Source organism: Austrofundulus limnaeus, unplaced genomic scaffold (genome assembly GCF_001266775.1).
Source record: "Austrofundulus limnaeus strain Quisiro unplaced genomic scaffold, Austrofundulus_limnaeus-1.0 Scaffold6, whole genome shotgun sequence".
Classification (NCBI taxonomy): domain Eukaryota; kingdom Metazoa; phylum Chordata; class Actinopteri; order Cyprinodontiformes; family Rivulidae; genus Austrofundulus; species Austrofundulus limnaeus.
The window spans coordinates 4565366-4580842 of NW_013952408.1; the positions used below are offsets into that span (position 1 = coordinate 4565366).

The following is a 15477-nucleotide window of genomic DNA, read 5'->3' on the forward strand; positions in this document are numbered from 1 at the left end:
ATATATGCCTTTTGTAAGAATTTTCTTCAATACACAACCTCCCCCCCCAAAAAAATAAATAAATAAAAATGCATTGTCTGTCTTTTCCCAAGTCACCTATCCTCTGTATTAAATAAGGTCTGTGTATTAATAATAAAAATAGCATGTTTGTGCAGCACATCAGAAAGTGCTCTGTCAGGTGTAAATGCACTCGGCACAGTGCCTTTTGAGAGAAAACCCGTGGGAACAGAAACGTCCCCCTCTCCATTGTGAATTCTGCCATCCACTCAGCTGAAGAGCTCGCAAGGACAATACATCCCCATAAGTTTTGGCACCTTTCACTCATCCATGGTGCGGAAATGATAACGGGTGTCAACGGGTGGAGGCAGCTGGGATCACTTGCTGCAGCTGGTAATACACTTGTAGTAACAACAACAACATGTCTTCTGCTTGTTGCGCCCTGTAAACATGCTATGAAAACCATTTGTCACACCTCAAATGAAAACTATGAATATAATTGTGCACTGTATCTCCTGAACAGAGTCCAAATTAAGCTGATAATTGTTCTTGGCCCAACAAAGGTCTGAAAACATCTGAAAACATTTCAGAGTCAAAGGTCAATGCTGAAGTTCAGGTAAATTGTATGTTGGATAGCACACACACGTGGTTTGTCACTGAAATGTTTAGGAACTCATTTTGAGACGTTGTTAATATAGTTACATAATTATTTTAGGTGCAAAAATAAAGGTAAGCAGCTAACTGCATGCTCAGTGCTATAAATGCAGATGAGTCTAGGGCAGGTGGAGGCATACTAGGCATTGCTTTGGCATTGAATTCTAACTTGTTTTGCTTAGTGTGGTGGAACTTTTTTCTCTTCTAAGAAGTTGAACATTGAATAAAACATTTTAGTATAGACATTGTTAAATGTAGTTCAATTCTATACCACAATCAATGCTACTTTCAGTTTTTATGAAAATTCTGTATACTGAATATCCAAAATAAATTTTGACGATGATGATGATGATGATGATGATGATGATGATGATGATGATGATGATGATGATGATGGTGCCTTTATTGTTATTGTACGTAGCACAATAAAATTACATTTAAGAACACCCATTCAAGAAGACACACATGACAAAAACATGGGGGAACATGTGCCACATGACCATCAGGTCATGCGGCAACCAGCARGGGTCGCGTTACCTTTAAAAAGAAAAACAAAATACCACAGAAGGTTAGATGAGGAAAAAACAGAAACAAAACATCATATTATATCAACAAAAGGTGACACACTATGGCGCTTATAAAAAAAAACCTCTACAAGCAAAGAGCACATTTATTAGGCAGAAGAGTAAGTGAGTTTAGAGGGCGTGTATCTGAAGCCATGAATGTTGTATGCACTTCTGTGAATATCTGAAGAATGAGTCCGAAGAATCCAGTCCCCAAATGATAAACCCCACAGTTCAGCCATTGTTCAGAATATTGGTGTTGAATTGTGCAGCTTCAGGTTGTCCTTCAAGGGTTCAGATTAGACAGAGTGAGAGTGGGGAGAGGTGAGTGGTGGTGGAGATGGTGGATGGGTGGGAGGGGGGGSGGGGCATGTCAACGTAAACACCAGGAGGAATTTAGTTCCACAGCCTTTTCAAGGTCATGTGATTGGAGAAACACAAATCTGTAATCAGTTGTTTGGAAACAGAGAAAATGTTTTCGAGCAGGCAGACAATAACAATTTTTCATCTGCCTTAATGTTCGCTGGTACATCTCAAGGTAGCAAATCCAATCAGACAAATGGTGCGGACAATCCCGCCGAGCCAAGCTATCAGCTTCTCCAAGATCAATTCCATCTCGCCAGCAAAGTCTAGCGACCACAGCCGGCCCGCCACCCTCAGCAGAACCGCTTTTACTTATATCATGTAATCGTATCGAAACACCTTAAAATTGGCCTCTCTCTTTAAGAACATCCTACCATTTCTGACACTCCCACTTCAGCACATCTTCACAACAACGCTTCATGTCATTTACAACCATTGTATTTTGTTGTAAAAAAGAAATATTATATAATATCGGTTTTGGAAAATGGCAACTCAGGATATAGTTGAACATCAGCTGGAGACTGAGCTCCAGGGAGGAGCTTTGGGTAAATAGGCAGTACTTTGTACCAGCAACCTTTTGGGTAGCTCTAAATGGCTACAACAGGAGGTTCAAGGATTTATCAAACATGAATGAGTCAAAGCAACACTTTATGTGTTTGATGATTACAACATGATACAAAACTCAAAAAAGTCGATTTTGCATATTACAACCCATTAAGAAAATTGACAGTTCTTTTTGGCTCTTTTACATAATAGGTTTGATTTGCATAAAGCTCCTAATAACAATATGGGGATAGTTATGTCTGAGATATTCTCTGAGGTCTTTAGATTTTTCATTAGATCCATTAGCTTGTAGATATGTCTCCTCTCCTCCAACGTTTTTTCTGCTTCCTGAGTACATTTCATATTCTTCATTACTTTGTACTTCCTGTGCAACTCTGCATATCACTCCTTGATTTCTCCTGAGATGTACACGGTTGTTGTTCTGGTTCCCATGCAACCTCAGAGACGCTGAATAAAACAAGTTAAAAGGAAAATAAAAAAACGACAAAAACAGATCACATTTCTTCAGAAAGATGTTCAGTGATGACACAGTTTCAAAAGTTAGTAGCAAAATTTAAAAAACGTAAAAAATGGACTGATCCTAAATGTATGTAAAAACAGAGCTGTAATGCTGTCATATCCAGAACTTCTAAGACTTAATTTGTGTAAATAAAAACACTTTAAAAGAAGAACATGGCTCCTGAGATAAGAGTTAGTCATCTTTTTTTAAAGCCTGGGAAATAAAACTAATCTAACAAAAGGGTCACGATAAAGCACATTGTCATACTGCCAGCCTAACAGGTTATCTATTTTTGTAAGGACAGAGGTTGCTTAATTACTGCATGACCTGATCTGCTTCAGTAAACTCTGAACAATTTGAATGAAGATGTTTGTTATATGAAGCAACAAGCTGATATTTGACTGATTCTGTAAATCAGATGTATGAGTTGAATTTGTGCCATCCAGGCAGTTGTTGATTTTTGTAAATAAAGGATAGACAAACAAAAAATGGCCTCACCGTGTTATAATTCATGAAAAAATAACAGAGGCATCCAGTGTGTTATCATCCCTTCCACCACAGTATTAGAAACTGCATACTCCTGATGAAGTGAACACCATCAGATTCAAAATAACCACTTATATACTAAAAGCAAAAGGAAGCAATCCTCACTCTGCCATCTGATGTTATTAATGCAAATACTACGATGCGTTTAGGGAGCTTTTATTAACAGAAACGTATAATTCAAAAGAAATAAAACAAATAAGAACTTGAATCAGAACCCAGTCATTAGCTTGGCTTGATAAAACCACAACCTGGTAAATTACTGTAATCTCAGTGACAAGGGAAATTGCATTGCCTGCCAGACTTTTCCACTTGTCACTTCTAAGTACTGTGGATGTTTCGATTTGATGTGCAACAATTTCAAAAGACGTTTTAGTTTTTAAAAAGGAATGCWGTTTTTAAAAATCTCACCACGGTGTCAGTTTAGCGTCAGTTTACCTGCTGCTACAAGCCTATCTCTTAACAGCTTCTGGAAATTTTAAATAAAATCTGGTTAAATAGCCACGCTTACCGATTTCAGTCGTTTTCACTGTGCTCAACTGTCTGCTCAGATTTCTAGCAATAGTGCAGCTGAGCTCAGACAATTTGTACAGCAGGTTCATCTTGACACAAGCACATACTGTAAATATACTGCACAGAAATTTCCTTTCTCGTAAGATTTTTATAGAGATGAGACATCATTCATTCTGTCTACAGTCATTTATTTATTTCCTGAGCAGTGGCAGATGTGTTTTTTTTCATCAGTTCTGTTACAAGTTATATGGTGTCTGTTGTGGTGAAGGCAGACTTTGGGAATTTTGGGAGACACTTAGATCTGTGTTGTAAACTAGTACTACAGCATGAAAAATTCCAAGGCTTTCATCAATAATGCGTTATTAATATAATAACATACACAGATCCTACATCTCATTTTGGTTCAGACATTTTCTTTTTTGTTAAATAATATATTGCCCATGATCAGTTAAAGTTGGACTCTGGTATTTTGACATCATCCACTCCTTGATGTCAGCGTCGAGCTCAGAATTTGGTTTATTGTTATTTTTGTTCTTTTCAAAGCTGATTTTGTGAGCCAGAGGAGGATTTGACTGAGGCCTGCAGGAATTGACCACACCCATTAATTAGCACCTTGTCAATCACATTAAAAGACCACCATGTAGCTTATCCTGCTTTAAATTCGGGATGATTGTAAAAATAAATAAATTAATAAAATAAAAAGGGGTTTCTTAATAATGAGCTTCAAATTAGATATGCATTCAGTTATTTCACAATTACACTGTGACATTCTATACAGTATTTATCTATTTTTTATTCGCTTATTTCATAATGTTTTCTTTATTTCATCATGCACTCTTTGGTGTCCAGAAGTTTCAAGATCTTCTGTATGTAATAAGGGTATTTGTATAACCCTTTAACATTTAAGTTTCTTTTTCTTTGCATGCCTCCTCTGCTCATAAATCACACTGCAGATGGGATATTTTGTCAGAGCCAGTAAAGCTCTGAAAAAGGGAAAACTCTGAAAAGAAGTAAAACTAAGAAGAGCAAACGAATTTAAAATTAGCTTTTAAATCAGAATATAAAATCCATTTTTCTTATGATTCGTTTTTCCAGTTTTRCTTAGTTTTTTGAAACTGTTATTTTATGTTAACTTAATATTTCACGTCTTCCTTCGCGACATTGCATAGATTCCCCGATGCTTTTTATTCAGAAATGAACAGGCGGTTTTATTTCAACCTTGCAGGGGGCAAACTCATTCAATTTCTTCCCAGACAACCACAGAGAAATATATAATGGTACAGCACTGTTTCACAGCCTTGTCAGCACCATAAAATTTATACATCTCTATGTGTGCAGAATATTCAGCAGTGATTAAGCTGAAGAAGCAAATGCATGAACACAGTTATGTGCAGCCAAATTACTTAATTTATTTTTTTGTTCTTCCTTTCATGAAGATGAAAATTTCCATATTTGGAAGTGGGCTAACATCATATATGCTTCATGTGTTCTTATTTATTGATCATTTTCGTTTTCATTGTTTTCATGCATGGTAACATTTCCGCTGTTTATTTTAGATGTAAAAACCCTATTATGGGACTGTGCTCTGAGATAGTGTGGCTCAGTGCACTTTGTTTAATGTAGGTCCATATGCTTGTCTAAATGAATCATGGAAAAAATGTGTTGCAAACACCTTCAATGCATAAACAAACAAATATAGATTTATATATTAATRTTTAGTTCTTCATGTTGTGTTGTATTAATCCAAACTCTAGTTTCTGTTGTATTAGATCAGCTGCATTGGAATCTAGACTCAGAACACAGTTTGACCCGCTGAAACATATACACATCTATTAAAGACATACTTAAATTTTACGTGGTTTCAATACTAAATACTAAAAAATACTAATATTTACAGACTATTAAAAACTAAGAGAATGATTATGAATTTAATGGTTTCAGTGATTTTATGATTAAAATGTTAAAGGGATGAACCGTGAAATATAATCAGGTCTAAATTATGTTTATATTTTAGATTAATAATTATGGACAGGAGTGAAACTCTAAAGATGACTCTCTACTAAAAGAAAACCAGCATAAGAATGTTTAGTAAAAAAAAAAAAAAGAGAAATAAATGTACTGTGGAATAATAGTCACTGATATGGTATAAATGTRAATATTTTTGTRACCAAACCTTAATTAGCATKCAAGGATTTGGAGATGCACATGTCTGTTTTGTAAAACAAAGTTAAGTCACTTCTAAAAAAGGAAAATCCTTTAAAGTTAAGATGAGGAAACTGCAGATGCGGCCTGCATTTGGAGTTTTGATCAGGAAGGATATGTGTAGTAAATGCTACATTATCAGCTGTGTAGAACAGGGAGTTTTTGTCCTGAAGACTTTGGATTCTCTCTGTCTTTTTTGCTTCTGGTCTTTCAAGAGAGCATTATTTAAAGAACTGAGAGAGAGGAATGGCTAAATATTTGATAATGGTGGAAATAGCTTTAAGTTTTGGCTCTGACCACTATAGCGTCATGTTCAGATTAACTGACCAATAAAAGAAAGACACCTTTCTCTTCTGCTCTTTGTCTGAAGGAAAATTACAGACATATTTAAACATAAGGTTTAAAATCGAACTATCTAATCCTCTCGCCCACAAACATACTTATAAGTAAACAATACTTCTGTACCACTATGAATCAACATKTGTAAAAGGTCTGCAAGAAGTTCAACACAATTTTTCTGCTATAACAGCAGATGTAAAGATTAAAATAGCAAAATATGAGAGGTTACTCAAACTCATATCTCAGAGTTCATTAAAGATTCATTTTGGTGCTAGAAAGAGAGAATAGAGTAAATGAAACAGCAGTGATTAAAGCAAACATGTAAATAATAAAATGAGATTATGTACACTTCGCAACGGCACGTTTGTTTGAGGAATGAAGAATTCTCATGTGGGAGTAAAACAAGTATGCACCCTGTGATGGTTGGAAAATTATTTCATGTTTGGTAATATCAAAAACATCAGTCACGGTCTCTGTTCCTACAGATGTAAAAAGCCAGATTTTTGTGCCTAAAGTTTCTTGATTCWTTTTAGTCTGGATGTGAAAGTTTGCCCACAGTTAAACTTCCATGGAAAACCTTGATTTATTTCTTGGAGGCACCGTGACCCTTCAAAAAAAAAATGCATGAACTTCTGACTTTGAAAGTCTTCCAAATTGTTAGCACTGCTGTGCAAAGCAGTTTTCTGGAGTGTTGTAATAAAAATGGAAAATAAATTGTATACGTTTGAGCCTAACATAGAGCTACAGCTCATATAGCCAATTTCTTCTTGCTTCTATTAGCAGAAATATCTGTTCCCACAGGGGAAACATACATTAATCAACATCACCATAAATGCATGTCAGCAAAGTTAACTAAAAGCCTAATTTTCATTTCGGTCAGATGTTATAGTAGTCATTAAATCACAATAAAGTCAGAACTGGTCAAATGAGGAAGACAGAAACATAAAATTGCTTACAAATTAAGATCAGCATATCGACTATGTCAGCCTGTTTTTTTTTTCAATGCAACAATGAAAAAATACAAGAAACTTTGACATAACTGGGAGGAAAATAATGTATCAATCATTTCATTTCTCAATGTCCATTTTTGATTTTCTGAGTGACATCTTGTTTTAGTTAGCTCATTTTTAAAAATAAATTAAACTAAAGGTCTAGCATTCCTTGATGCAATGCATACTGCCTGTCCCCTTTTCACCCCAGAGTGTTAAACTAAGATAATCTTATGCTGAGAAGGGACCCTAGCCTTTTTTGGTCAAACGTTGCAGTATTGTCAGATCTTACATTGTGTTAGAGCTCACAGAATACTATGAGGATGACAATTATCTATTACCACATAACCATTACCACATCAAATGCAGCTTAATATCTGTAAAATTGACTGAATTATRGAYGTTTTTGCWACTTATATCAGACAATTCAACCATKCATCACTTTTTTTATATTCATGTTCGTATGTATGCAGTTTTTTTAATTTATATTTCACACCTGTTACCCATATATTTTGTCACCCACAAAAGCCACAAATAATTAATATAAAATTTGGTATACACTGTGAAAACATCTGATATAAGTTACAGATATGTTAGAAGTAAGTTTCTCATAAGTTAGAAATAAGTTACGTGCTCACTTTACACTTTACAATTGCTCAGCTGGTATCTGACTTATGTCAACTTATGAGTAACTCATGAGTAACTTACATGTAACGAGTGTGAAATTGTGCATAACTTACTTGTCGCATACCTGTAACTCACGCCTAACTTAGCAACACGCAAGCAAACACTGAAAAGTTTATACATGCATGTTGTACAAACTATTAGCTGGCATCAGTGCACAACAACATACAGTAGACTGTTGTATGTCAGTGTTCTGGTATCTTATGAGAAACTTACACCAAGCTTATGCAACTTACACCATTGGGTTTGTCATTGTTTCATATGCTGACATAAGTTGTCTCAAAYAATATACTGTGACAGGACCTGGGCAGACAGACAGCCATTAATGCTAAACTTTAAACAAAAATTTCTCACGTGTTGCGCTCTGAATACATTATTCCATATAATGATCATCTATTACCACACTCAGCCTAATGTCTGTAAAATTAGCTTAGTCATAGCCTTTTTTGTGTTGGCTCAAGTTAATCATCTGTGGTGGCCATCTTGAATAGAGGGACAGCTACTAATTTGTAGAGGTACATTCATTGATTCCTTTCTGAGAGTTWCATAGCTACAGTTTTTCATTTGGTTTATGATATATTTTGGTAACACTATAGACAAATGAACATACATGAACAAAGACATGGTTGTCTTTGCCTTCATCAAACAGCAATTAACAAAAAATAGTATGAACATGTTAAATAAAAGGGAGYTTTAGCTGAAGTATTAGACTAAACATTCACTTTAATAATGATTCTCACAGGAAGTGAGTGAAACTTTTAAAATGCTCGCAGCCTCTCCTCAAAATGCTTTACACTATCTGCTAAAGCTGGGCGAGGAGACGATGCTTTGACTAATGGCTGYGAACGGGATGGTTCCAGTTGGCTTTGTCCATCTCAGCACATCATTTTCATGCTCCTTGTTTTGTTTGGCGACTTCACCACTTAAATGACTACTGTTGTGTCAGCRGCAGATGCACGCTCGAGGGGACGTTTTAAAGTGGAACATTTTTCATCTCTTTAGCAGAGAGCGAAGGGCATCAGTTGGGAGTCATTTTCAGCAARGCCAAAGTCATCTGTAAAAACATTATATCACCATCTAAAGCCAAGTGTGGTGTAGATTGTAACATATGAGGAGTTGTCTTTCTCTCACTTTTAAGGTTACTGTGTGTATCAAAGTTGTTCATGTGAGCGTTTCATCTCTGCACACTCAATCGCTCTTGCAAAAATTTCATAACGTGAAAAGACACCTACCAAGCACAAATGCATTTTTTAAAAGTTTTGTCTTTTTGTCTTACCAGAAATTCTGGGACATCAATTACATTTTCAKTAAAACCAATAAAACTAGTTCATTTCTTTTAAGCAGTCTATGTCTGGCTAACACACTGGGGAGTTATCTTTTTCACATTTATGTGCAAATACACTGATGCTTCAACATTTTTGACTGAAATAATCAAAAAAATGGAGCCATATGAGGTCAGATAAGAAGGCTTCTATCTAGACCCGACAAAGGCACCAGCTGAGASAAGCAACAATAGCCTGAGATGGGATGTTGAAAATTCTCATATACAGGCARCATAACACATTTTATTCAAGTCCTGTGCACACATAAACAAACATGCATACATCTTGAAAAACAAATTTCTAACACATAAAGACAATCTGTCGTACTTGTACAATAAAACTTGCTATGTGACAAAACCCAAGAAATTCTAAATTACCTACTTTAAATTAAAATCCAGTGGTGAACACAGTTCCACTCATCCACTAATAGTGGAACTGTTCAGAGAGCGGCATGTATAAAAACAGACCCGTGTTCGGACGCAGCACACTATTTTTACTGACACATGGTAGATTGCAGTGGTGGATAGTGCTAATGCAAAAGTTAGTTGCGCAAATTCTAAACCAGGTCCGCAAGTTCTGAAGCACTTGTGCCCAAAAAAGCACAAAATTGACTCAGAGTTATCCAGAATATATTCCAGTAATAACATGGTCCATTCATGCACAATACTGACAACTATAGGCATGGTCCCAACCTTGCACATGATTCAGCATTTTGGGGAGGTGATTTGTTGAAACAGACTTATTGCTCATGGTGTTAAATAAACAGTTGTTATGGATAATCATAATTCCTCCCTCTACCCTCCGACAGCTCATATAAGTATATAAACAACAATAATAGTGGCCGGATATTGTGTATTTTTTTCACTCAACAAATATGTTGGCTGAAGAGTCTGCAGAAACTTTTTTTTCTGTGAATGGTGGTGGTGATGGGAAAAAGACGTCAGGTGAACATTGATAGATATTTTTAAACTTTATCATTTTTTATATTTGATCCTATTGCATTAATCAATTGTATTAAATATGTCTTTCTTGAATGAATGAAGCTTTGTCTGTTCTCGGCTGAGAACAGGCCTGTTGTAAGCTGCCATAATTTTCATCTGCAGCTTTGAGCTGCACTAATTGATAAGAAGAAACCCTGTGATTGGTCAAGATGTTTTTCTCTGTGCTCTGTTTGTAATAAATTGTTCAGCTTTCCCCGGCCAAGGTCAGAACTTTCTGCTGAGACCTGTCTTAAGTGTCCTCAGAAACTTATCACTCTTTGCAAAGAGAAAACTGTTTTAAACTGAATACTTATGTCTGTGTCTGGTTCATTTCTTTTAAAGTTGTAATTTAATGTCCATCTGACAAACATCAGCTCAAATTCAGGATCAAACCAGCTGCTGTTCCATCTCTTAAAAACTGGCTTCAGACAAAAAAAATATTAATAATTCTAAACAAAATAACATAAAGGAAGAGCTGCTGTGGACCGCCTCCTCAGTGCTTCTCATGAACAAACACACCCACAAAGTGTCCCTCATTGTGTGTGCGTGATCATGGGCAGACGTCCATTGTCCTGATGCGTTAAAAAAACTGTTCTGGTTTTGCTGTTCTGTCTTTTTTATTATTATATATTTATTTAATATTCATTGCTGCAGTGTTCTATCTAAATGCTTGTGTAACCGTGGGAGGCCAGTTTGCAGTAAAGCCAGTTTTGCTGACATGATAGGGAGGAAGTTCGCACAAGTAAATTTCCTCTGTCAATCAATCCAAGAGCTAATCCAGCATTCTGCTGATGTCAGAATCCTAAGCACGCTGTACTTGCTTCTACGCTCTGCGTGGTTAGAACCCGGAGACACACTTCAGCCAAACCGCAGATCAGAACTTCATCAAGAGAAGGGCTGGGACTGGGAGTGTCGCCCAGTGAAATAGCTCCAATTGCTTCCTGCTGCGCAAAGAATTGTGGGAACTCCCTCTTAAATGAAAACCGTCACCCAGACAGACTGTCAGCCAGACTGTATAACTCTGTGAACAAACTGATGTCTGAGGGGGCATTGTTTCCAAATGATGAATTTGCATTGTATTGACCAGAGACGGCTTCCTCTTTCCACTGGTGAAAATAATACTGATGAAAATTAAATGAAACAAGTGGTACTACATTGTTGTGAGATTAAGCAGCTTTTWACCTCCTTGGATGTTAATATGTTGAATATTAGCCATTTAACATTAGTTTCTGCTATTTTTTTGGTCTGTTTAGCTTATTATTCTTAGCGGAACTAAATAAATTATGTAGTAGTTTAGAGTTTAGTGAAGCTAAATTCTGAGTTTATGCAAGTTTGTTAAAATTCCCAGTTTTTCTTCTACGTGGGTTTTCATTTCAACATTCCCCTGCTCTAATTTTCTCAATGAACAGTGAATTATACTGTAGTAACATCATTCCAACTATGTCTGCTGAAATCCATCCATCAGCGGCATCCTTGTGTAATTTTTCTGCATTGCTCTCAAGTGACAGGATCAAATAGTTAGGATTGCACGGTGAAATTCATTCAGAGATTTGTAGCCCAGTGCTTAATAACCATTTTCATTTAATTTATTTTTTCAAAGCCATTTTTTACATCAGATCAAAAGCTTTTTATTCATTATTTACAAAGCATTGGCTTTATGCAGTGGGACTTCACACTCAGAGTAGGCATGAACATGCATTAATGTTTCAGTGCAGGTAAAGTAACAAGTACAAAGGCATTTCTTTTCAAACAGAGACCACTGTATCACAGCCTTTGTCTTTAGTACTAACTTAATTATGTTCTGCGTTTCTGTTTTTCTTCTTGTCACTTCCAAGCAGGTGTGAGCAGACAGTAGCGGGCAGGTTTGTTACCGGCATGCCACTGGCAAAGCAGCTTTACAGGGCCACTGAGCCCACAACAAGCTGGATCCTGGCTTTGGCTTTGATTCTTGCTCTACAGGTAAAAACTGATCAGGCACAGCAGCTCTTGTTGGTGCTTTTTTTTTCCTCGATTAATTTCAGTTTCAGGTTTTTATGATTGTTTTTTTTTTGTTTTTACCTTTGTTTACATTTTTTTTTTCTGGGAAAAACATTTTTTACTAATCTCAATGTATAGAATGTCATTTTTTATTGTGTATTTGTGTGAAACTTTCTGTTTTAACAGAATGTACATTTTGTTTATACTTTTTAAATTCACTTCATATTTTGGAGAAACGTTAACTGGTTTTATGTCCTATTTGTCTTCTGTGACAATAACTATCCAATGCAGCTTTTAACATCTGATTCATTACATTAAGCAGGTTTGTTTTTAAAACAACTGGCTTTGACTAACATTGTTACAGGTTAATTGAACTCGTTCAAGGGACATGGCTTCATCTTTAAAAAGCCATAAACAAGAAAATGTACCCAAAAACTTGCAATTAGACTTTTAAATAAAGGTGAGATATTGTCAAAATAACCAAAAAAATATAAAACAATGTTCAAATACAGGAGGGAATACATAATACAGCCCAATACGAACCCAGTAGGATAACAAGTTATTTCTTAATACTTACCGGGAGCATACTAGGTTAATACCTTGTAAGTAGCCAAAACATTGTAAGTACCAGGTATGTAATCAGTATATTCTACATAAGTACTCAATAGGTATCCGGTAGGTACCTGTTAAGTATGTTTGATGTATCAGATAAGCACAGATGTGTACCTATACTTAGTTGTTTTATRCATTGAATACATCCCAAAATTATTCAAAGAAAAAAAATGATAGTGAAAAAACTAATACCACCTCCACGAGAGGAACTGTCCAGCTCATTACAAATACACATTTGCAAATCTAATAGCATGCTGGTGTGGACTGCATTAGTGCCCATAGCCTGGGTAAGTGGTACTCTAAAGGCGCAGATAATTGTGAACTGAATAATTTTTACAAGATTTGGAACATTTGTTGCCGTCCACGTACCTTTTTTTTTTTCAGTGAAGAATGAGTGAATGACTGCAGCCTTTAAAGCTTTAAATGCATTCAGTCATTTTTGGTTCATTCCGATGCACAGAAACATGTTGAGTAATTCAATGTTGAAAGATTTGCTATAACTGGCTTCTTCATAATTGGACTTTAGAGGCGCAGTGCCTACAATAAATATAAATACTTCACTAATCAAACATTTTTAGCAATTGCAATGCTGATATTCAGCCACATGTTGTAAATACATGTTGAACCAATTGAGTTGAGACTTCACAACCTGCAGACTGTTGCCTCTAATCAGTCATTCCGCAAGAGAATCTTATGGTTAATTTAATATTCAGATAAATCTTAAATACTAAACTTTTAGAACAGTATTTTGGAAATAATTTAGATTTTCTYGTGTGAACCCCATCTAGTCAGTTTTACAGCTACTGAAAACATTCTTCATTTCCTGTAAATTATGGTCATCTTACTTTTTCTTTTGTCCCTCAAGGATTTTTTCTTTCTTTCCCTTYCCTCCATCATTTTGTAAATGCACAGTCACATAAAGGACAAAAAACAAGCAGAATCCCCTGAGTCCAAGCCATGCACACTGTTTGTTGTTTCAYATCGTCTCTCGCTCCAGGGTGCCGCTCGCGCTGCTCCATCAGGCGACAACAAGCTGGTTCGAACCACCAGRCTGAGGAGGCAAACCCCAGGGGGGGATCAGCCACCCTCTGCTTCGTCACTCAACCAGACCCTGCGGGAGCAACCTCTAGTCTTTAACCATGTCTACAACATTAATGTACCCTTGGAGTCTCTGTGCTCAGTTGACCTGGATGCCTCTGCATCACCAGAATCAGGTGACAGCAAGGATTCTGATTAAATAAGTACTGTGGTTTTGACAAGTCTTGYCTTAGTTATAATTCTATTGGCAAGCATACAGTACTGGTGTATAAACTGTATGTATACATTATGTGTTTATTTTACAGATTCTCATGCTGAGTTGGGATCCAGGCCTTCAGTGGAGGGCCCAGTGGATCCAAACGGACCAACAGAATACACTGAGCAGACAATGGATGCTGAAAGCCAGGTAGATTTTTTGGCAATACTATACAGTATATATAAATATACTGCATATGCCCCCCTAAACTCAATTACTCCTCTGGCTAATAAATGTGCTCTATGCAGAGGTTTGTTTTATAAACACCATAGTGTGTCACATTGTTGATATAATATGATGTTTTTTTTCTTTCTCATTGGTTTCCTTGTGTGGTTTTTAGTTTTTCTGTTAAGGGTTGCGCCTCCTCGTGATGTATTCATGAAGATGATCCTTGCTTTGTGCAGGATTTGTGGCTGCATGACCCAGAGCACCTATTCTCCTATGTTTGTTATGTTCTGTCTTCTTCTGAATGGGTGTTCTGAACWGTAATTTCATTGTGCTCTGTACAATGACAATAAAGGTCTATCTAATCTAATCTAATTATTAAAGAGGAGATATTATACTAAATCAGCTATTTTAGATATTAAATATATTTTAATGTGCACTTAGAGACTTGAGGAGTGGATTTAGTCTTTCTCGGTGCTTCAAATATWTCTTTATATTCTGTTTGGGTCATAGTTTTCAACCCATTCAGTTTTTTTCTCTATTTTCTATGACATTTTCTGAAGTATTATGTCAAATTATTTGCAATAGAACTACCAAATGAGGTACAGACTTACCAACTACAAATTTGTCGTCTTCATTCTCCTCTCTTTCTGGGTCAGACTCTGGCTCCAACATGTAAGGCTGGATGGACAAGTCTTCCYTTTGTTTACATCTTTTAGTTAATTTGTAAATAAAAACAGTTTTTGCACTGCTGCTCTGGAAGGGTCAGGGTGTGAAGCGCCTTGTTTAGATTTAAAGAGACAACCTCAAAATGAGTTGATCTAACACACACCTCAATAAGGGCTGGAAGAGGGGCTTGTGGAGTTACAAYAAGGAGGAAATCAGACCAAAGCATTGCAGTTCTACTTTATGTAGACYCTTAATTGAATGATTTAAATGCGAAAAATAAGGATGATATGTCTCATTTAACAAAGACAGCAAATAMATTTAGGGTCCAATGCTGTTTTCAGGGTCATATTTGATGATTGGCTAGTTTGCACAGATAAATATGTTTGTGTTGTGCTAAAGATACAAAACCTACAAGTATTTGAGCAGAACAGACCCTAGTTGCAGTCAGTCTAAAGCGTATGAATTTCTGAAGACAAATCTGGACAAAGTTAGGTAGTGTGAGCTTATGACCAACATCAAACACAGGAACAAGCACTAAAAGATAGCTG

General features: G+C 36.2%; 1 protein-coding gene across 5 annotated transcripts in view; it reads left to right on the forward strand.

Moving 5' to 3' along the window:
• The window catches only part of tnr (tenascin R (restrictin, janusin)), a gene marked incomplete at its 5' end in the record, with an annotated part of 189852 nt that overhangs the window by 99008 nt on the left and 75367 nt on the right, over window positions 1-15477 (forward strand). For all 5 annotated transcript variants that reach the window (XM_014031472.1, XM_014031503.1, XM_014031494.1 and 2 more), the window contains 3 exon segments: window positions 12051-12171; window positions 13799-14015; window positions 14145-14245. In XM_014031472.1, the coding sequence (XP_013886926.1) occupies window positions 12051-12171; window positions 13799-14015; window positions 14145-14245 (439 nt within the window).